A 24,183-nucleotide genomic window follows, 5' to 3' on the forward strand; every position below is an offset into this window, starting at 1 on the left:
CACTCTGTACAGCAGCACATGCCTCCTGGACCAGAGGGTCTCCGGGGCAGGGACCTCCTCAGTCCGTCTTCACGTCACCAATGCCGAGCACAGCGGCTTGAGGGCCGCTGGAGCTCCGGAAGTGGTGGTTGGCCAGCCAGGGAGAGTGAAACCAGCAAGGCAGCGGGGAGCAGCGAGGTGGGGGCGGGGCCTCGGATGGGGGCGGAGCCTCGGGTGGGGCGGAGCCTCGGGTGGGGGCGGGACATGAGGGATGGGCCTGGACAAATGTCACAGAAAGGATAAGTGGCCTCACCCAAAAAAGAAGCCAAGGAATTGGGAAATTAGGAGGCTACTGGTGACCTAGCAGGTATTTGGGGGAGAAAGCATATTGTAGCGGACTGAAAAGTCAGTGGGAGAAGCACTCACTAATGGGCACAAGTCAGCACATTTTAAATAATTCACCTATGATAAACCATAATGGAAAAGAATATAAAAAGAATGTATGTATGTTCAGCTGAGTCGCTGAGCTGTACAGCAAAATGAAAACATTATAAATCAACTACAGTTCAATAAAGGTTTTTAAAAATGTATCTAAATGTACACTGTTACGTGACTGGTGAAAGAAACTACGGAATACAATGCGGTGGCTAAAATAAGTAGATTCATATCAGGGTTTCTCAATGTTGGCGTTACTGACACTTGGGGTGAAAAATTCTTTGTGAAGGGGGGCTGCCTGTGCACTTTAGGGTGTTTAACAGCACCCCTGGCTGCCAGGAGCACTTCCACCTGGTTTTGACCATCAAAAGATGTTTCTAGAAATTGCTTCCAGTTGAAAAACCACTGATTTATACGTACTGACCTGGAAAGATCTCCAAGGTAGATCATTGGGTACCAAAAAAAAAGTGGCAGAAAAGTACTATTTATGTAAACAAAGTACAATATATACACAGATATACATAAGTCTGTTAAGGCCTTCCTGTGTAAGTATGTACATTGACAGTGGTCCAGAAGGACAAAACTGCTACCAGATGTCTTCTCTGGGAAGGGGCCTGAGGCTGGGGGGCAATCACATGAATTTTGGTTTTATTTGTACTGCTTGTATTTTTAAAAAATAAAAATATACTTGATGTTAAAATTAAATTGTTTGTAAATGAATGGAAATTGAAGATGTAGAGAAAGAATATGTATGCTACTCCTTGACAAGGTTTAAAGATGAAGAGAAAGCTGGCTAGAATGAGGCAGAATTAAAGGAAGGAATTTTTAGGATGTGGGAAAATTGAGCACTGCTAACTTCAGTCAAGCTACAATTTTGTATAAAGCATTATGAAGGCGAGGGGGGTGGGGAATAACTTCTAGAATACTTCCACTTATTAGCTCAAGATTTCAACAATGCTTTGCCAGCAACAACTTTCCCACTACAGTTAAATATGCATGAAATGATAGAATTTCTCTTTCTCTTTTTCCACCGCATGTTTCTTTAATTTGTGTTTCTTTGGTGTGTGTACGGCTTTCTGTAACTAAAGCGCTGATGCCATTATGGAAACTGTCAGTCTTCAGAGTTGGAAAGACCTGAGAATAAAAGCTGACTTTGACTTGTGTTTGGTCTGGCATGGCTGAGGATACTGCAGGAGTGTATTTGTTTTTCATTAATTTGTTTGTCATTTTTCTCCATGATCTATGGAACATTTATTTCCCCTGAAGCAAATGTCAGAGGTTTCTCTTGGTTCTGGTGGGGTAATGAATTGTTGAGAATAAGAAATTTTTCTTATATGCTATATGACTGTGGAAGGAGACATTTTGTGACCTTTTGCTGTTTTACAATGATAATGAATTTCCTGGCAAACATGGAAACTTTGGGCTTCTTTATAAAATAATGAGGTTTGAGGAATAACTTTGACCTGGACCTTTGTAGAATTAATCAAATATAGATTTTGGAAAAATAGATGAGTTTGGTCTTTATTGAGACACTTTAATGTATTCCTGTCACCAAGGCAGTACACAGATCCATATCACATAAAAACACCAAACAATTAAATACAGACCCAAGTCCCAGCACAGAGCTTCAGGCATGTTTGGTGTGAGGAGGTTAATGCTCAGGGACTGTCAGCCTGATCACAGTGTTACTTTGTTTCCTTTTTCTTTTTTTTTTAATTGCAAGAGTAACAGTATAACTTGTAAAAAAAAATTTGGCCTATACTGAACAGAATGAAAACTGGTAATAAAAGTCATCTGCAATCTCACTCTCAAAAGCTAATGGCCCATCATAACATTTTGGCATATTCCTTCTAATCCTATTTTAATGCCCATATTTTTGTATGCAATTGAGGTAATAATGAACATAAAATTTTCTATTCTGCATTTTTTCCTCTTAGATACTACATATAATATTTCGTTTCCATCTCTAAACAGTCAGAAAGAACATTTTATTGGAGTATAGCTGCTTTACAATGTTGCATTAGTTTGTGCTGTAAGCAAAAGTACATTAGTTATACATATTAATACATCCACTCTATTTTAGATTTCCTTCCCAGGTCACCACAGAGTCAAGTTCCCTGTGCTACACAGTCAGTTCTCTTTAGTTATCTATCTTGTACTGTCTCCAAACACTTTAAAGGAAAACTATACTGAATCCTCTTATGATGTTCCAAACAAAGGCATAAATTCATGGGGAAAAAAGAATAGGTTTTCTTCTTTACAATATTATAGGAACATCAAATTCTACCATTTTCCCTCTAAATGTGGTGACAAGATATGTTTTTCAGATGCTCTGAAGTTGTAGACACGTCTATATTTCTAATTTTGAGAGGTAACAAAAGAAAACGAACTTGCTGAGACCAGGATGTATGACAAGCTCACACAATAACACTGGGTGAGGATGCTCTGTGTTCCTAGGAGATAGTGTGATGGAGCAACAGGTGTTCCAGCCACTTCTTTGACCAGCCACATGGATGCATGCATGTCAAAAGCCACTTGAGAGTAACCTCTCAGTAATTTACAAAACCATGAACATGGGGAGCTTTCCTACTTCCCACATAGCACCCTTAGTCACCCAGTTTCTCCACATAGTCTCTCGGGGGCTCACCGGAGCTTCCCTGTACCCATCCCCAATACCCTGCAAGACCAGAGCAGTATTTGGAAGGAGTCAGAACCCACAACCCAAGCAGGGAGGGTCTCAGAGAATTTGAGTAGAAATTGGCTACCTCTCAGGATGGGGAACACATGTACACCCGTGGCAGATTCATGTCAAAGTATGGCAAAACCTCTACAATACTGTAAAGTAATTAGCCTCCAATTAAAATAAATAAATTTATATTAAAAAAATTTTTTTAAGAAAAAAAAAAAAGAAAAGAAATTGGCTACTTCATTGTAGGGTTGGGAACTGCTTCCTGGGCAGTTGCTCAGTTCACGACCATATTTTGGAAGCTTGAGTTTTTTTTCCCCTGAATGTTGACAGAATGAGAACATCAGGAACAAAGGGAAAAAGGAACCAAGTTTCTGAGATAAGCTCTAAAATCTTCATGCCTCGCTGGCCGAAATATATTTTGGATGTTTTTCATTAAACGCCAGATTACTTTAGGATTGGGAAACAATTTGACATCTAGATAATGAGAAAGACAATGTAAATTCCTGTCCAACTAGCCTAAATAGGGACTGGGGGAAATTTATGAAGACCTATAAAACATGTCTGAGATTTAAGGTCTTATATCTCTGTCTTTAACTGCATATCTCACACAAAAAACATTTACTTAGTCTTCAATCAAATATTTATGCAAATATTTTAAATTATAAATCTTGAGCTTCAAATCAGGTAAAAGTCCTTCCTAGACTAGGGACTACTCAAAGTATTGCCAGAGAGCCAGCAGCATTGGCTCCACCTGAGAGCTTGTTAGAAAGATTGAATGCAGGCCCCAGCCCAGCCCAACTCAACTGAGTGATCCACATGCCCATTCTAATCTGAGAAGCACTGGTTTGTGGTCGGGTGACAGATCAGACTTTTGGAATGCACGTATGGTCACAAGTGACTTCCTAGGCAATGCGGAAAAGTTGTTGGTACTGTTCAGAGACGGCTTTCTTCTTCCCCATTACAGTCTAACTTCTAGTCTATTGTTTTCATCACTGCCTTGCTGATGGTCAGAAGCTATCCCTGATTGCTGATAGAGACTAGAGCTCAGGGCACTCTGTAATTTCTCTGGTGGAAAAACAATGCCTGCTAAGGTGATTATCCTCTTGATTTGATGTCAGATTAAATAAGAGAAAAGAGGATGCTTGACATGAAAGCATCTGAATGGCTGGAGCACCACACTGACAATACAGTGCATTTTGACCAATATGATCAGGAACTTTTAACAAGTATGTTTTTCTCTCACTTGCTTACTTCTCCTTCAAGAAATAGCGGCAGTCTATGTGCAATATAAGTTTTTAAGAGTGCTTACAAGTAGGCCTAAGGTCAAGAATGTGTTTGATTTAGCAGTTAGGGGAATTTAAATTCAAACCCAGTTGGTTTTTAAAATCAACTTAATCACCCAAACTTGATGAAGCGCCCTCAAGTTATCTAAAAGAAAGCAGATACTGCACAATGGAAGAGTTGATGTCATCCGTGGAGCTGCCAAACCATCAACAATCTGGAAAGTGAAAATTTTTTAAAAGGGAAAATATAAAATTATGAAAAACATGCAGTTCTTAGATTTGCTTGCATGCTCTTCCAAGTGTCTGACGGTTTACGTAATACCTCTTTCCATTCTTTTCTAATTTGGCTTAGACTGTCAATATTTTCATTTAAAAAGAATGTATATTCATTTGAGCTTAATGTAGGGTAAATGTGTCCTTTATAATTTGAGGAAAGATTAAGAAAAAAACAACCTCACATAAATTTGAAAATACGGTTGAATGAAAAAAAGAGAAAGGTTTAGATTTTTTTTCAATCTCTAACATTAAAATATTTAAACATCAGTTGTTAACAGAAATCAGATACTACATTCTACCTTGTCCAAGAAATAACCAAAATCCAATCCTCAACTTTCTTTAAATGACATATTTATCTTACAAATAATTCTTACATTTCAGGCAAATGATTAGAAGGGAGGGTGGTACTTGAGCTGAGTTTCTTTATCTTTCCTCTTTTATTCTTATTTTCTCTTTTGAGAAAGGAGCTGAAAGTCAGATAAAGACCAAATTATTTTCTGAAAGGAATTTTTATAAAATGATATAGAGGAAAGGCTCTGGAATGAATAAGTGATCAAAATAATCATGACTTCCTGTCATGATTAGGAATGACGCTAGTGTCAGACGCTTACCTGCTATATTAAGCCAAATCTAAAGTTTTTGTGTTACTTTATGAACAAACATTAGCTATTACAAATCAAGTACCTCTGACATCTAATTTCTTTTTAAAAAACTTGTTAAAGCCTTTCCTAAATCTTTCCTTTTTCCATTTTTCTTTAAATAAAGAAGGAAATTTATTTGACTATTATTTTTGTTGTGTCACTGCTCCAGATGCTTAGGGAAAATAACAAATATGAAAGATAAAACTGTCTGCCCTCGCGGACAGTTTTAATGGGAGAGGAAGGTGATAAAAATCAAGAAAGATAAAACCAAAGTTGTTGAGATAATAAATTTAAAGCTATACTTTTTAAGCAAATCTACCCTAATCACCCCCAAATGCCTTTCATTATTTCTTCATTTCTCCTTAGTGCCTATGTATTTGATTTCTATTGCTTATCATTTGTTGCTACTTTATTTCATAACTGTGTTAATATCACTTCCTGGGCATATATATATTTTCCTCTGATTCAAAAGGCTCTTCAGAAGCAGAGGCCATGTATTTATTCTCTAGGTATTCGCTGCCAGAGGTAACAGATTTTATTCTATACATGCCATGCCTGATCACTGACATCTTACACAGGGCGTGTGTGTGCTAAGTCACTTCAGTTGTGTCTAAACTCTCTGCGATCCTGTGGACTGTAACCTTCTAGGCTCCTCTGTCCATGGGATTCTCCAGGCAAGAATACTAGCGTGGGTTGCCATGCCTTCCTCCAGGGATCTTCCCGACCCAAGGATCAAACCCACATCTCTTATGTCTCTTGCATTGGCAGGCAGGTTCTTTACCACTAGTGCCACCTGGGAAGCCCAACATATTACATTATAGATTATTAAAGCAGACCACATCCTCAGCTTTCTACAGCTTACTTCTCAGAAATGTTTTTAAGTTTCATTTCAGCCTTATACATAGGCACCCTAAAGCCCCTAAAAAATCTGACCAGATTAGTCAATATTGAGAAAGTAGACTTACCACAATTTAACTGCACTGGATTTATCCCATGGAATTTAGTGAGGCTTTATGTCTTTCCAAAATACTATGGTTGACAATTTCAAGAACAGTGTATATCTATCTTTACCCTTATAGGTTGTAGGACTAGGGGACTGAGGTAGAAAGATGCGTAGTTTAGACTGGGAGAGAAAGCAGAGAGTCTGCACATTCCCAAATCTTGAAGAGATCTAGCTACAAAGAGGCCTCCAGTGTGGAGGGTGGAGCGGGCACAGGGGCTGGATCTGAAAGGGATTACTTGGAGGGTGGCCTACTTCTGTGCTGAGTATCAAAATAAGCATCGACCTTTGAATAAATTAGAATTGTCAGGCTACTCTTGGAAGCCATTGCTAAAATTTCTAAGCTCTACCAGAATTAAAGAAAAGTAACCAAATAAATAAGAGGTCAGTTGGAAATGAGAGGATGTGGCATCAACATAACCTTGGGGGAAAAAATTAAGCTGATATGTAACTGAGGTTTCGAGCAAGTAACCACATGGCCAGACACCCATCTCCCAGAGGCAGGCCCGGCCCAAGCCCTTCAAGTCAGCCTCTGTTATCTGGCCCTGAGAAGCCTTAAAAAAGGTGCTTACTCTGATTTCTTCAAACATAAAATTGGGGCAGTGGGATTTGCCATTTCTGTGTAGTCTAGGCCTGTGGTGAGGATTAATTAGTGTTTTTAAAGTGCTGTGGGTTTGGTTTGGTTTATTTATTTTCTCAGGATGAAAGCCAGTACGCCAGCACCAAGTGTTAACAGCAAAGGTTTGATGTATGTTACTTGAGATGCCCTGTGTGAAGTGGGGCGGGCAGGAAACGAGGCTTGTGGGACGGCCTTCAGCATCAGAAAGGCCACATTTCCAAACACACTTTAGTACTCCCCAAAGTCAAGGAGGCAAACTAAAAGCCTTTGAAAATTAAAGAGGAGAAAAGTTATCTGTATTTAGGTTCTGTGATTGAGGGCTTGACCAGCCCACACCAAGGAAAATTTGACGAACCTCTGCAGGCAAACATTGGCAGCAAGAGAAGACACAAAATTCTGCTAATTCTGTGACAAGCTGTAAAATGAGCTCTTATATTAGCTATAGAGAAAGAATGGCAGCTCAGAAGGTCAGGATATCGGGACTAACACCTGAGGAAAAATGCTGTCACATGCTAGCTTCTCTGACCCAGGACAGGTGGGCATAGTGACCAAGAACTCTGGGATGGCCTCCACTTCCCCTCGCTAAGAACCCAGCAGTTTTCCAGATATTACACTCTCACAAGAATCCTCTAAGCTGGTTTTAAAAAATAATTTTTATGGCTTTACTCCTGGTTAAGGAGACAATGTGTGCTCATTACTAAAAATTGAAACTGCAGACACACCTCCAACACCAACAGTCAGTATATAATTGCTATTTGCTATTGTTTGAACATATTTAGAGGCGATACCTATAGTCGTCCCCAATTTATAGGTAATGGAACAGAAAACAGAGAACTTATCTACCAGCTCACAGGAAATATGTCAAAGCTGGAATTCAGATCCAGGTCTTTCTGACACCCTGGAACTCTACAAGTCCCAGTAGGCTACTCCGCCTCAGCCACACCCGACTCCCTCGTCCCACCACCCTCCGCAGAGATAATTACCAGGAGGCACAAACAGTTTCCATAACAAGCCGTGCAAAGAGAAGCTGCCATCATCCACAGAGTCAGGTTACACGTGAAACAGCAATGTTAGTGTCACAAGTAGATCTGCTTCCCCAGCCTCATTTAAATGTGTAATCCTCCATCAACACACTGGGTATTTGAGGGAGGTGATTGTACTTTTTTCACAAAATCAGTGCAGATCAGAAAACAGAGACCTCTGAGGTCAGCAGATCGTGTCTTAGACGTGAAGCCTGGACCTGCAGAGCCCTGAGGTCCAGGGTTGTTATTTATTAGGTGTGTGTGACCTGCTGCCTCAGTTTCTCCATCTGAATTATAAAGTGGGTGGCTGACCTGACTGCCAGGGTGCCTTCTAGCCGCTGGTACTCCATGCAGTGATGGGAAATCTCACTGACAGCTGGCTGGCCTCAGGCATTCCACCTAACTTTTTTTTTTTCCTGCTCAATATATCATTTCAGGTTGAATGATAGAAAGCTGCCCTGTGTTGGTACTTCCCCAAGATGCCCAGAAAGACACGAAAGTGCTTTGAAATAATGTATGGTATTACTGCTCTTGTTAGATGTCTTCTAATTAAATGAGCAGATGATAACCAACCTAAATGACTAATTTATCAGCATGCATTCTTTGGGGATGTGTACATCTCCTTACACAAAGGGCCTCAAGAGAGCCCTTTGTATATATATAAAATATATATATTTCATCATATATGATGAAACCTTGCCCTCCACGGAGTGTATGGCTCTGGATGGGGAAACCATAAACATAAATAACTGCAGGAGGAAGAAGCAAGATCTCAGTGTCTCAAGATGCTCCAGGAAAACTCAAGGGACTCAAGTCTGGAGGGTCGGGGAGGGCTTCATGGAGCAGGAGAATGTGACCTGGGCCCTTGAGAAGGGTCAGAGAAGCAAAGGAAGATGGCGGAGGATGCTGCAATGGTGCTGAGGGGAATCACAGAGGCTGCAGGAGGCAGACCAAGGAGTCTGCGCATGGCTGTGGGCAGCTGGGGACCACCAACAGCTGTCAAGCAGGTAAGTGAGGGCCTGTGTCTACATCCTCTTTCAACAAAAGCTAAAGCCTAAATGATCTCTTGTACACTTTGCCAACAAAGGTCCATATAGTCAAAGCTATGGTTTTTTCCCAGAAGTCATGTATGGATGTTAGAGTTGGACCATAAAGAAAGCTGAGCACTGAAGAATTGATGCTTTTGAACTGTGGTGTTGGAGAAGACTCTTGAGAGTCCCTTGGACTACAAGGAGATCTAACCAGTCCATCACGAAGGAAATCAACTTTGAATACTCATTGGAAGGACTGAAGCTAAAGCTCCAATACTTTGGCCACCTGATGCAAAGAGCCAACCCATTGGAAAAAACCCTGATGCTGGGAAAGATTGAAGGCAGGAGGAGAAGGGGGTGACAGGATGAGATGATTGGATGGTATCATCGACTCAATGGACATGAGTCTGAGCAAGCTCCAGGAGTTGATGAAGGACAGGGAAGCCTGGCGTGCTGAAGTTCATAGGGTCATGAAGAGTTGGACACAACTTAGCAACAGAACGACAACACCTACAGCTGTTTACCTGTTGGGGACAGGCAGGATCTACTGAACAAATCACCTCAGAAACGGCAACTTAGCGTCAGGAAGTGGATCTGAATCTGCTCTAAAGAGGAAAACAGGGAGCAGCTCCAAGCATGCAAACCTGGACCACTCCTGGATCTAGAGTACAGACCTGAAAATTTTACCACAGAGAATGTGTGAGAGAGGAGGGGAGGGAGTGAAGACTGTTCTTTCACCCTGTACTCATGAGCAGATATAACATCCTATATTATAACCTTTGAAGAGAAGAGGTCCTTTCAATGCAATAGTGACGAAGATGTACAGACTCACTTTGAAGCCTTGGCCTTTGGAGTGGAAAATGCTAACATCTGTCAGGGCCCTTCATCTCTAATCAGGCTTCTGCCAGCAGGGGGCTGAGCACTTCATATGTGTGCATGTGCGTCAGGTCACACAAGCGGATGGACGTGAGGATTCTGACGATTCACCGAAAGCCACATCTGACTTCCAAGGTGAGTCGTGGTCATAGACGGACCTCATATTCTTTACCTCGGAGGAGCCCAGGGCAAGCCTGGGGTGTTCTCTAAGGCAGACTAATACCTTTGAAACCATTTCTCCTCCTGGTTTGAGGCAGGACGGGGACGAGAACTGGCTGGCTAGAACCGAGGGGACCACAGAATTTGGGGCTAGAGTGCTTCAGAACCAGGCTGAGTGGCATTCACACCTGTAGGACCTCAGAGCCTAACCGGGGGTCACGGCTGCTCCCTGCCCTTTGAATGTCTCCAGGCTTTCCCACAAATCACCTTCGATGGTACCATCCCCTCCCCCCAGACTCTTGCACAGGCTTCCTCCATGGGCCACCCTGTGCAGCTGGAGACAGACCCTGAGTCAGGTCAGCCTGCTAGAAAGAAACCCTTCACAGACGTGGGAGGACAGGAGGAGAATAAATACTTCTCAGGATCTATTCTTAGCAATGAAGGAGGAGAAAAAGGTACTACCTGAACAGAGACCAAAATGTGTCCATGCAAGGTCACCTGAAAACAAAGCCTCTGAAGATGAATAAGAAGTTTCCTCAAAGCACACGGGGAAGCAATTATAAACCATATGTTTGACACTGGCCAGGGCCCCAGGGGCAAGAGAGACAAAAGCAGAGGCCGCTTTGCGCGCACTGAGAGAGCCAGTGCCCAGAACAGCAATGAAAGGGAGCTTTCCAGAAAGGCGGAAATGGGAACAGAGACCCGCAAGAAGCAACTGCACCCTCGGCTCAGAGGGGAAGTCAGCTGAGCTGAAACCAGGTCGGGGGCTTTATATTTATACATATTTGTCCCTGGTGGCTCAGATGGTAAAGAATCTGCCTGCCGTGCGGGAGACCCAGGTTTGATTCCTGGGTCGGGAAGATCCCCTGGAGAAGGGAAGGGCAACCCACTCCAGCATTCTTGCCTGGAGAATCCCATGGACAGCGGTGCCTGGTGGGCTACAGTCCATAGGGTCACAAAGAGTTGGACATGACTTACTGACTAACACTTTCACTTTCTTTCGTTTGTTCATCAAGGAAGTCTGGGGTAAAGAGATGAAGTGGGCAGGGAAAATGCCACATCACTGGATATTTTCCATGAGGGGAAGAGTGAGGGTGGGCATTTATATGCCGGATAAGTAGTTTCAAACATCTGTATGTGATAATGTTAATTAAAATAAAAAGCAGCTTGTGACCTTTTTTTTTAGGCACAAAATGTAGGATGTGAGTTCAGGGTTTAAGAGGAGAGTGTGAATTGCCATCTGGAGGCACTTTTAGGTTCAAGAAAGGCTAAGAGACAATAAAACAAAGACTATAACCTGTTGGTCTAGTCATCATTCATGAACAAATATTTATTGAGGACTTAGTATGATGGCAGGCCTTGTGCTATGCACTGGAAATATGGCAATAAAAGAAAATGTTATAGATCCTATCTTCATGGAGTTTTTATGCTTTTTTTGGGGGGATTAAATTTCATTTATTTTTAATTTTTAAAATTTTGGTACAATATAATACATAACATGGAATTTACCGTCTGAACCATTTTTAAGTGTCCAGTTCAGTGGCATCGAGTACGATCACATTCCTGTGCTACCATCACCATCATCCGTCCACAGAACTCTTTATCTTATAAAACCAAAGCTCAATATCCACTAAAAAGCAACAACTCCCATTCCACCTTCCACCCAGCGCCTAGAGCCCACTGTGCTACTTTCTGTCTCTACGATTTCAACTACTCCAGGTACCTCATGTGAGTGGAATCATATGGTATTTGTCTTTTTTTGTGACTGGCATATCTTATTTACTATACTGTCCTCAAGGTTTAACCATGTTGCAACATGTGTCGGAATTTTCCTTTCCTTCTAAGACTGAACAGTAATACTCCATTGTATGTATGTAGCACATTTTGTTTATCCGTCCCTCTCTTGGTGGACATTTGCGTGGCTTCCACCTCCCAGCTACTGTGAACAATGCTGTTCAAATCCCTGATTTCAATTCTTTTGGGCATATATCCAGGTACGGAATTGCTGGATCATGTGGCAGTTCTATTTTTATGTTTTCGAGGAACTGCCATACTGTTCCCACAGCGGCTGTACCAGTCTACATTCCCAATAGCTGTGCACAAGGGCTCCAAGTCACATCCTTCTCAACAGTTGTTCTCTTCCTTCCTCCACTCCTCCCTTCCCGTAGTCATCCTCATGGGTGTGATCTACGGCTCTTTGAGATTTCTCTATGCTTTATTGCAGAATCTCCTGGCTCACAGGTGATCCTATGACCTCTGGTGTGTCCGTGCACACACCAGTCTTTTGGAAACATTTTTACTGTTAATATCAAAGCCACAACCCACCAAGGTATGTAGCCATGGAAGAAACCCTAACTCCACCAGTAGGAAGGGCTTCTGTGGTGTCTTGTACTCCTAGAGTAAGGGGGAGGTGGTGAAGATGCTACAAGGCAAGAGGCCAGCTTTTGAGGGGCTCTGGCCCTATGGGCTTCCCTGGTAGCTCAGAGCTTAAAGCGTCTGCTTGCAATGTGGGAGACCTGGGTTCAATCCCTGGGTCGGGAAGATCCCCTGGAGAAGGAAATGACAACCCACTCCAGTATTCTTGCCTGGAGAATCTTATGGACAGAGGAGCCTGGTGGGCTACAGTCCACGGGGTCACAAAGAGTCAGACACAACTGAGTGAGTTCACTTCACTGATGCATCAGTGGCAGGAACTCCTCTGATGCCCTGATGCCCTGGTCCTATGTGGAAGGCAGGACTTCCTTCAGAAAAGTCTAACATCAATTCCTACAATTCATGATAGAAGGAGACACTGGTTCACCACTGCCAACGAGACCCACTAAAGGAAAGACAGCAGATGGAAAACTGGAATGATGTAGTGATGTTTCAGAACAGGGGCCAGAAAGGTGGGAAGGATGTAGTAATAACAAAGTTGTGTAATAATTCACACTACTCTAATGCTTGGAGCAAACTTACATGCAGAGTACATCATGCAAAATGCCAGGCTGGATGAAGCACAAGCTGGAATCAAGATTGATGGGAGAAATATCAGTAACCTCAGATATGCAGATGACACCACCCTTCTGACAGAAAGAAGAGAAGAACTAAAGAGCTTCTTGATGAAAGTGAAAGACAAGTGTGAAAAAGTTGGCTGAAAACTCGACATTCAGAAAACTAAGATCATTGCATCCAGTCCCATCACTTAATGGCAAATAGATGGGGAAACAATGGAAACAGTGACAGACTTTATTTTGGGGGGCTCCAAAATCACTGTAGATGGTGACTGCAGCTGTGAAATTAAAAGATGCTTGCCCCTTGGAAGAAAAGCTATGACCAATCTAGACAGCATATTAAAAAGCAGAGACAAAAAAAAAAAAAAAAGAGAAAAAAAAAAAAAAAAAAGCAGAGACATTACTTTGCCAACAAAGGTCTGTCTAGTCAAAGCTACGGTTTTTCCAGTGGTCATGTATGGATGTGAGAATTGGACTATAAAGAAAGCTGAATGCTGAAGAATTGACGCTTTTGAACTGTGGTGTTGGAGAAGACTCTTGAGAGTCCCTTGGACAGCAAGGAGATCCAACCAGTCAATCCTAAACAAAATCAGTCCTGAATATTCATTGGAAGGACTGATGTTGAAGTTGAAATTCCAATACTTTGGCCACCTGATGCAAAGAACTGACTCATTGGAAAAGACCCTGATGCTGGGAAAGACTGAAGGCAGGAAGAGAAGGGGATGACAGAGGATGAGATGGTTGATGGACATAAGTTTGAGTAAGCTCCTGGAGTTTGTGATGAACAGGGAAGCCTGGCGTGTGGCAGTCCATGGGGTCGTAAAGAGTTGGACTCTTCCCCAGTGCCTCAGCAGTAAAGAATCTGCCTGCAAATGCAGGAGACCTAGGTTCAATTCCCGGGTCAGGAAGATCCCCTGGAGGAGGAAATGGCAACCCACTCCAGTATTCTTCCCTGGGAAATCCCATGGACAGAAGAGCCTGGCGGGCTATATAGTCCATGGGGTCACAGAGAGTCAGACACAACTGAGCAACTCAGCATAGCATATACAGAGACATAAATGAAGGGGTGCACATATGCGGAGAGGAAGGAGTACTGTTTCCTCTGGGGTTTCTGGAAAGCACTCACAGAAGTGGGACAAGTGGACTGGGTTTTAAGGGATGAGGAAACTTCCGGAGGAGCAGCGAAAGGCATAGGGAAAAGCACGCTCAAGACCTAAGGATGATGATCTGCATACTTGGAAACGCCAAGTGTCTAGGAGGGCAAGAAGATGGAGGAAGGGCATGGAGTGGGGCTGACAAGGAGAGCTGGACCCCAAACGCCTGGTGACGCACTCAGAATTACTGCGGGGTCCTCCTCCGGGCAGGGAAATCTAAGGCAGGTTGTAGCACAGATTGGAGAGGAAAAAGAAAAGAGTAAGAAGAGCTTGAACCATGGGGGAGTGCTATGTCTAAAAGAGGTGATGGGAGCACCCAAGTGAGTGAAGGGAATGTCAGAGCAATATTTCCTGCAGACAGTCTCACAACGAGGCATGACGATGGATCCTGGCATCTAATTTAACACTTTCTAGGCCCTAACTCATGACACAGGGGCATCAGGGTCACTGGTATGTATGGTATGGTATTTATAAAGGGCTATTGCATGCATTACAACCTATGGCAATGTGGGAGCACCTCATGGCCTCTCTCCCTGCAGGAATTAATAGGGCTCCCTATGGGTTAATTTAGGCACTAGGCAGACTCAAGCTAAGTTGCAGGATTGCCAAGAAAATCACAGGTTTATGAGACCTGGCAGGTCTGGGTAGCACCTGGGCAGCCTGATCAGATGATGTGCTGGCTGATTTGGCCTTGAGTTTTCTGGAAGGAGGTTCTGACACTCTCAGGTAAGAACGGGGCAGTAACAGCACTATGCTGACGGTTACAGGAGGCTCAGAGATGGGTTCTCCTTTTATAGATGGGAAAGCTGGGGCTCAGAGAGGGAACTGGCTTATCAAAGATGGGTTCTCCTTTTTTTTTTTTAACATTTATTGTAATTGAAGGATAGTTGCTTTACAATATTGTGTTGGTTTCTGCCATACATCAACATGAATCAGCAATGGGTACACATATGTTCCCTCCCTCTTGAACCTCCCTCCACAGTTTTCATTTTTCAAAAAGATCTAAAAATAAGTAATAACAAAGCTGAAAAAAATGTAAAAACCACTCAGTATTCTGTAATAAGCTATATGAGAAAAGAAATCAAAAAAGAACAGATACATGTACATGTATGGGCTTCCCAGGTGGCTCAGTGATACAGAATCCATCTGCAATGGAGGAACATGGGTTCAATCCCTGGACCAGGAAGATCCCCTGGAGGAGGAACTGGCAAACCCACTCCAGTGTTCTTCCCAGGATAATCATATGGACAGAGGAGCCTTGGTGCCGGGGGAGGCTATAGTTCATAGGGTTGCAAAGAGTCAGACACAACTGAAGCAGCTGAGCGTGCAAGCTCATATGTACAGCTGAACCACCTGCAGCACACCCAAAATCAATACAACATTATAAATCAACCACATCCCAAGCTAAAATAAAAATTAAATTAAAAATTTAAAATGTAAAAATTATTCTCAGCTTGCACCCAGCCACTATTTTAAAAGAGAATGCATTTAACCTATAGATAAGCTGAGGGGATATTGTCATCATAGCAATATTTCTTATTTAATCATCTATTTTATATATAGTATCAATCATGTATATATGTCAATCCTAATCTCCCAATTCATCCATCTCCTATTCCCCCTTGGTGTCCATATGATTGATCTCTGTGTCTGTGTCTCTGTTTCTGCTTGGCAAATAAGATAATCTATGCCATTTTTCTAGATCCCACATATAGGTAGTAATATAGAACATTTGCTTTTCTCTGTCTTTATTTTTTCATTTTTTTATTGAAGATAATTGCTTTACAGAATTTTGTTGTTTTCTGTCAAACCTCAACATGAACCAGCCATGTGAAAGTGAAAGTGAAATCGCTCAGTCGTGTCCGACTCTTTGCGACCCCATGGACTGTGGCCTACCAGGATCCTCAGTCCATGGGATTTTCCAGGCAAGAATACAGGAGTGGGTTGCCATTTCCTTCTCCAGATGAACCAGCCACAGGTGTCCAAAAATCCCCTCCCTTCTGACCCTCCCTCCCATCTCCCTCCCCATCCCCTCCTCTAGGTTGATACAGAGCCCCTGTTTGAGTTTCCCGAGCCACACAGCAAATTCCCATTGGCTATCTATTTTACACATGGTGATGTAACTTTTCATGTTACTCTTTCCATACGCCTCACCCTCTCCTCCCCTCTCCCCATGTCCATCAGGCTATTCTCTGTGTCTGTTTCTCCACTGCAAACACATGTAAAGATGCTCAACATCGCTCATTATTAGAGAAATGCAAATCAAAACCACAATGAGATATCACCTCACACCAGTCAGAATGGCCATCATCAAAAGGTCTACAAACAATAAATGCTGGAGAGGGTGCGGAGAAAAGGGAACACTCTTGCACTGTTGGTGGGAATGTAAATTGATACATGGAACATATATAGCCACTATCGAAGACGGTATGGAGATTCCTTAAAAAACTAGGAATAAAACCACTATATGACCCAGCAATCCCACTCCTAGGCATATACCCCAAGGAAACCAAAATTGAAAAAGACACATGCATCTTGAATGTTGAACCAATGTTCAATGCAGCACTATTTACAACAGCTAGAACATGGAAGCAACCTAGATGTCCATTGACAAATGAAGGCATAAAGAAGTTGTGGTATATATACACAGTGGAATATTACTCAGCCATAAAAGGAACATGTTTGAGTCAGTTCTGATGAGGTGGATGAACGTAGAACCTATTATACACAGTGAAGTGAGTCAGAAAGAGAAAGATACATATTGTATTCTAACGCATATATACAGAATCTAGAAAAATGGTACTGAAGAATTTATTTATAGGGCAGCAATGGGTTCTCCTCTTATAGATGGGAAAGCTAGGGCTCGGGGAGGGGACTGGCTTAGAAGGTCACATAGCTGATTAGCAGCATTCACCATTTGTGTCAGCAAAGCCACGGTGACATTGTTGCCACAGGTACCATGGAGAAAGGTTTACTTTTAGAGCAAACTCAAGTGGAAAAGGAGAATTAGGCTAGAGAGACCCTAGGCAATAAAACCATCTTTGTAAGCCAAAGAGATTTAAGTTAGTAGCAATAAACAACGTACTTACATGGTGAAATATCTACAAAGTTTGGGTCGATATTGTGCAGCAGCTCCATTCTGGGGGATGGGCTTCCTTCACTAAAAAAGAATTTTTTAGAAAACATTAATTTCCTCTTTCAAATGGGTATGAGTAACTGTAATACTTCCTTTCCTTGTACTTATAGGAAATAACAAAACTGCCAGTTAACAACTCTGTCATGAATTCAGAGGCTTCCAAAATCTGTGGTTGTGCATCTTCAAGTAGTCATCACTTGTCTACATTGTCACAATGACTGAATGTTTACATAACAACTTCAGTGTCAGGCATATGACCATTACAAAGATGAGTTCTGTGACCCTTTGCAATAAATAATGTGACCGTATTTAAACATGACCATTCGTTACAGCAGTGAAATGAGAAATCCAGTATAGACTCCACACTGAACACTCACAGTGAAAGAAAGAAAAAGCATCTGCTAAGACATCAGTGCCCATATCACCGATGCAGCATGCCTTTTAAATGAGCCCACATGAGAGAAATGAGTGTCTTTCGCATCTGAATTTACAGTGTGACACTTACATGCAATATAAATACATATGAAATAGTTATAACTCTTTAAGACTTTTTTTCTTTAAGATATATGTGCAAATGCAATCACAACTCACATTAGTGTTGAAAACAAACCTGGAGAGTAGTTCAACCTACTCATGTTTCATATGAGAAAGGCACATAGTAAGTTATTGGCCAAATATTTGGTTGTGAGTGTTTCTAAAAAATTGGGAGCATAAACATCACCACTTGTACACAGGGTGTGCAAAAAGCACCCAGATCATTTTGCTAGTATAGACCCAGCCTTATGGAAGAAGTTCTTAGACATAATTTCAATCGTTGGGAGACTCCTAAGGACTACTTGATAATACAACAAAAGGTTGCAAAGTGCTACTAACACTACGGGATTTGTCCACATCTGAATAACCAATAAAGCCCCTGATGTAACCAAGAATACAAGCTTCAATGTCCACATCCCAAACTCATAGTTAGTTGTCTACAGCAGTGGCTTAGGACTTGAAGGACTCGTAAATTTTCAAAAAATTTGGGTTTTGATCGGCAATGTTATATTTGCCAAGTAAAGAAAAGTTAAAATAAACTTCATGAATAAAAACCAAAACCAAAAAAAGTTGCAACTACCATCACCATCCATTATTTTACAAAATAAAGGTAATTTTAACAGCAACAAAAGTTAGGACAAATACAGTCTCAGAATAAGAAACAATCCTTTAAAGTGAATATATTTAACTTCTGGATTCTATAAGATTTCCTTTTTCCTCTCTACTCCATAAAATCCTCTAACTAGAGAGAGGAAAATATACAGGGATGATTCTAGGCCTGGGGGCCTAGAATGTGCATGTGGGGGGCTATTTCCTTGGACTCCTCCTCATTTTCTTCCTGAGACATTTAACTAACGACCTGTATATCATGGAGATTGTCAACCAATCCAAAATGACAGAAACCAGGGTTTCATCCCAGAAGCTCTGAATGTAAGCAGGGATGATAAGCCAAAAAAAAAAAAGATGAATATAAGGAAATCTTAACAGAATGGTGATGTTTAATTCATGAGGTTAAAAAAAGCAAGCAAACAGAGCTAAAATCTGGTTGATAAAAATAGCAAGTAAGTCAGGAGGGGAAATCAGAATAAAAACATTTGAAAGTCTTTGTAGTATTTGGAAGAGGATACAACTGTTCATTAAATTTAGATTTTAGCAAAGTAAAATTTGCATGTTAAAATTCTAGGTAACTTAGAAAGAAAGGTATGACTTTTCTGGAGTAAAACAAAATAGAATTCATTCAATCCAAAAAAAAAAAAAAAAGAAAGAAGGTGGAGGAACTCCTAGATTTCTCATCTTTATAAGTAGAGCTCACTGGAATACACCAAAGTACTAGGCATGGTTAAATAAAAGATATTTTTTCAATAATTTTTAAAGGGAATTTATCTGTATAGCATTCATTTCATTTTTTCATTATTCAGAAGAGCCACAGATATTGCAAAATAATGAAACTTAATAGTAAGAGATGAATTTTGAACACTAAAGGTAGTGAGTAATCCCAGTGATGAATTATTTGCTGGGGAAAATCATCACAGGTAGAATCTCATGATGCAGACAGGAGTGAAAAAACCAAAAGTCAACCAACCTTCTTAAGTCACGTATGTAGTGATGCTACTTTTTTTTTTTTCCATTTATTTTTATTAGTTGGAGGCTAATTACTTTACAGTATTGTAGTGGTTTTTGCCATAGATTGACATGAATCAGCCATGGATTTACATGTGTTCCCCATCCCGATCCCCTCTCCCTGATGCTACTTTTTAAAATCTACTAATCAGAGTATTTTGATAAGGACATGGTCAGAGATATAAGCCAAGGAAAGACAAAATAAGACAAGTGATTTAAACAATAACCAAATACTATTAGAGACTTCAAGTTATTAAATGCGTCAAGAAAACTACATGTACATTTAAAGGAACTGAATAAAGTATCATAAATCTTGGGGTGCATGTGTGCTAAGTCTCTTCAGGGGTGTCTGACTCTTTGAGACCCTGTGGACTGCCAGGCTCCTCTGTCCATGGGATTCTCCAGGCAAGAACACTGGAGTGGGTTGATATGCCCTCTTCCAGGGGATATTCTTGACCCAGAGATTGAACCCATGTCTCTTAAGCCTCCTGCATTGGTAAGCAGGTTCTTTACCACCAGGGCCACCTGGGAAGCCCAAACTTTGGGTTACCCCATATCAAAATATGAGAAGTTATTAAAATCCTTAGACAAGCTCATGTACCTATTCCCTGGGGCTAGTCCTTTGGAAAGTGATGGATTTTAGAAATATCTCCAGGTGAAATTTTTAAAAAATGCATACATACATGTAAAGGGAAGCTAGTGATAACGGAAATATGATAAAACATACACCAAACTATTAGCTGAGATGGGGGATGGGCTGGGTGACACTACAAGACTTTCATTTTCAACAGTGCCATATACAGTTGGCATGCATCATTACTGCAATCAGAAAAATTTTAAGATTCTTTTTAAGGTAGTATATAACTTGTGAACATTTTTATTATTTCATAAAGACTTTAAAAAGCATGAAAAGAGAAAACTCAGATAGTTTACAGAATTTGGGAATTTAAAGACAGGAAAATGACCCATATCTACGTTGTACCTGCAGTATTTAAACACATTAGTTGATTTTTGGAATTCAATTGCACGCTACTCACTCATGCTATCACACACTGGTAATAACTGATCATGTGATTTCCCTCTCAGCATGTAGAAATGTCCTGATATGTTTAAGATCAGACTTGCCTTTCACAAAAGGTAGAAAACCAGTAGAGGTATTATGGTCACTGGGTTGGCTCTCAAGTCTCAACACTTATGTCACTTCTTTCATTTTGGTAAAGGGTTCAGGGTCTCAGTGCCTGAGATGGAGGGAGTAAGAGAAAAAAGAGAAGGAGATGTTAGGGAGGAAGGAGGGAGGCAGAAAAGCTGGAGGAGGAGGAGGAAGAAGGGAAAAGGGGCTGTGGGTTTCCTTTAACAGTTACGCACTAAGTTAGCAGGGATCACTAAAGCACTTACACACACACACACACACCCCGCCTCCAGAAGGCACAGAACCCACGTGACTCATTTCAATGGCGACAAGGGTGCCGTACACTGATGCTGGGACAGAGGCGTAGACTCAAGTCACCTGGGGAAGAGCAGGTGGAGACTAAGGCTGGTGGTGGGGGATGAAAGGAGAGATCACGAAGATCAACTCTGCGAGCTTTGTGACTCTGTCTAGGAGACACTTTAGAGTCATGACTCTCTGCAAAGACCAGTGAGGGTAGAGAGACGCTGGTCAGAACGAGGTGAAGCCCATCATTGGCGAGGGGAGTCCTTCATGCCCAGGAAGAACACCTCCCACCCAGCTCAGCTCCCATTGTCTGCAGGCATTCAATCTCCTCAGAACTGAGAACTGAACGCCAGGTACACTGGTACCCTGGTTATTGGGAAGGATTATCTATTGCTGAATTAATATATTAATGCTCTTTTTTAAAATATGAAAAAAAGAGAAAAGTTCAGTTAGTAGCTGCTGAACATTTTTTGGTACAATTTAAAAACACTCTTTTCTCAAGAACTCACAGATCCTTGGCCACTTAAATTTGCATAGTCTCTAATAATCATATATTATAAAAAGAGGTCTCACTCTTGTACCTGGAGGGGAAAATGCTCGGGTTTTTTTTGTTTTTTGTTTTTTTACTTTTTCAATGTCTTTTTAGGGCAAACCTTCCCTACTATTGTCTTATTCCCATTCCTTCCCTGCACTTCTGGAAATTTTTGACATCAATAATCTCCATTTGTTTATGCATGTTCCTCAGTACTTTATGTTAAAAACAAAATATATTTCATTTTAAAATGTCTTATCTTTTCTTCTTTTTGCCACTAAATGTCCCCAAACAGTATGTTTACACCAGTTATTCTCAATTTGTATCACAGTAAAATCACCTAGGAGCTTCTAAAATCCAGATGCTGTACCTCATACCAGTAGCATCACTAGGGGCGGAACCCAGGCATCAGTATAACTCCCAGATGATTCCGACATGCAGCCAAGATTGTGAATCACTGGCCTGGGGCAGTGCTTCTCAAACTTTAGATTACTTGGGGCTCTTGTTAAATTGTGGATTCTGATTTATTAGAGCCAGGGTGAAGGCTGTCCAGGAATCTATATTTTTAACAGGTTCTCCAGTGATATTGGTCTGAGGACCACACTTTGAGTAGCGAGACTGGTGGAAATTTCCTGGAGTCCTCTTACTGGGGTCTGAACTTTTCTAGAGTTTCCTAAATTAGAAGCTCATTTAGATTAGAGCTGATTCTAGAGCTGTGATTCTCAATCTTGGCTACACAATGCAATCACCTGGGGAAGTTTAAAAAATACTGATGCTTGAGTTCCACCATAAGAGAACGATCTCATTGATCTGGAGTTCAGCTTGGGCATAAAGATTTACAAAAGTATCCGAGTTGATTATTTTGTCAAATTAGCTTTACTGAAATATAACTTACAAACCATATGATTTATAATGTTTTCAAGGTACATCCATTTTATAGTATGTATCAGTACATCTTCCTCTTAAATGGCTGAATAATAGTCATCACATGGATATATCACAATGTCTGTATCTACTCATCATTTTATGGACATTTGAGTTGTTTCTACATTTTTTGCCTATTATGAATACTTATGTATAGGATTTTGGATGGACATTTGTTTTAATTTCTCTTGGGGGTGTATCTAGGAGTAGACTTGCTATATCTACTTTATATATTTAAACTTTTAAGGACCTGCTAAACTATTTCCCAAAGCAGCTACACCATCTTACACTCTTACTAGCTATGTTTGAGCATTCTAATTTCTCCCTATCCTCTTCTTAGTGGTACTTATAAATGTATGTCTTTTTAATTACAGCCATCCTAGCTGGTATGAAGTGGTATTTCACTGTAGTTTTTGATTTACATTTTCCTTTTCATGTGTATATTGATCATTTATACAACTTCTTTGGAGGAATGTCTATTCAGAGCATTTGCTCATTTTAAAAACGGGCTATTTATCTGTTTATGATCGACTGCAAGTATTCTTAATATATTCTGAACACAAGTCCTATATCAGATACATGATTTGCTAATATTTTCTCCAGTTCTGTGAGTTGCTTTTTACTTTCTTGATAGTATAATTTGCAGAAAAAAAAGTTTAAAATTTTGGTTTAGAACAACTTGTCTTTTCTTTTGTTGCTTTTTGGTGTTTATTCTAAGAAAATGCCTAATCCAGAGTCACAGAGTTTTGCTCTTATGTTTTCTTCTAAAACTATTTTAAATTTAGTTGCTACTTTCATGTCTATGATCCATTTTAAGTTAATTTCTGTGTATTCTGTGAGGTAGGAATCTAATTTCATCCTTTTGCATGTGAATATCTAGTTATCCCAGTAACATTTATTGAAAAGATTCTTCTTCCTAATTGAACTATATTGGCATCCTTGTCAAAAACACAACTCATTCTCCCAATTTAAAAGTGGGAGGAAAAACTGAATAGACATTGTCCCAAAGAGGAAATGCAGATGGTCAACAGGCACATGAAAAGATACTCAACATCGCTAATCATCATGGAAATGCAAATCAAAACCACAATGAGATATCACTTCACACCTGTCAGAATGGCTATCATCAAAGAGAATACAAATAAGAAATTAGGTGAGGACAGGAAGAAAAGGGAGCCCTCATACACTTTTGGTGGGAGTGCAAATTGGTACAGCCACTATGGAAAACAGAAGGGAGGTGTCTCAAAAAACTAAAAATAGAACTACCATATGACCCAGAAAACTTATGATTGCCAAGATATGGAAGTAAGTTTTCACCAACACATGGATGAATAAAAAAGATGTGGTATATATACATAATGGAATACTATTCAACCCTAAAAAAGGAAGACATTTTGCCATTTGCAACAACATGGATGGACCTGAAAGGTATTATGCTAAGCGAAGTAAGACAGAGGAAGACAAATACTGTGTGATACCATTTCTATGTGGAATCTTAAAAAGTATAACACTTCAGCAAGTGGTGCTGGGAAAGCTGGACAGCTGCATGTAAATCAATGAAGTCAGAATACTCCCTCACACCATACACAATAATAAACTGAAAACTCCTTAAAGACTTAAATAGAAGACATGATACCATAAAATTCCTGGAAGATAATATAGGCAAAATATTCTCTGATATAAATCGTACCAATATTTTCTTGGGTCAGTCTCCCAGGGAAGTGAATAAAAGCAAAAAGAAACAAATGGGACCTAATCAAACTTATAAGCTTTTGCAGCAAAGGAAACCATCAATAAAATGAAAAGACAACCTACATAATGAGAGAAAATATTTGCAAATGATGCTATTGA

General features: G+C 40.7%; 1 protein-coding gene across 1 annotated transcript in view; it reads right to left on the minus strand.

The window, feature by feature from the left end:
* ARSB (arylsulfatase B) overlaps positions 1-24,183 on the minus strand; it is a 160,106-nt gene that overhangs the window by 41,737 nt on the left and 94,186 nt on the right. The window contains exon 6 of the mRNA XM_043470740.1: positions 17,244-17,314. Coding sequence (XP_043326675.1) covers positions 17,244-17,314 — 71 coding nt within the window. The remainder of the gene's footprint in view (positions 1-17,243; positions 17,315-24,183) is intronic.

The sequence above is a fragment of the Cervus canadensis genome, chromosome 6, assembly GCF_019320065.1.
Source record: "Cervus canadensis isolate Bull #8, Minnesota chromosome 6, ASM1932006v1, whole genome shotgun sequence".
Classification (NCBI taxonomy): domain Eukaryota; kingdom Metazoa; phylum Chordata; class Mammalia; order Artiodactyla; family Cervidae; genus Cervus; species Cervus canadensis.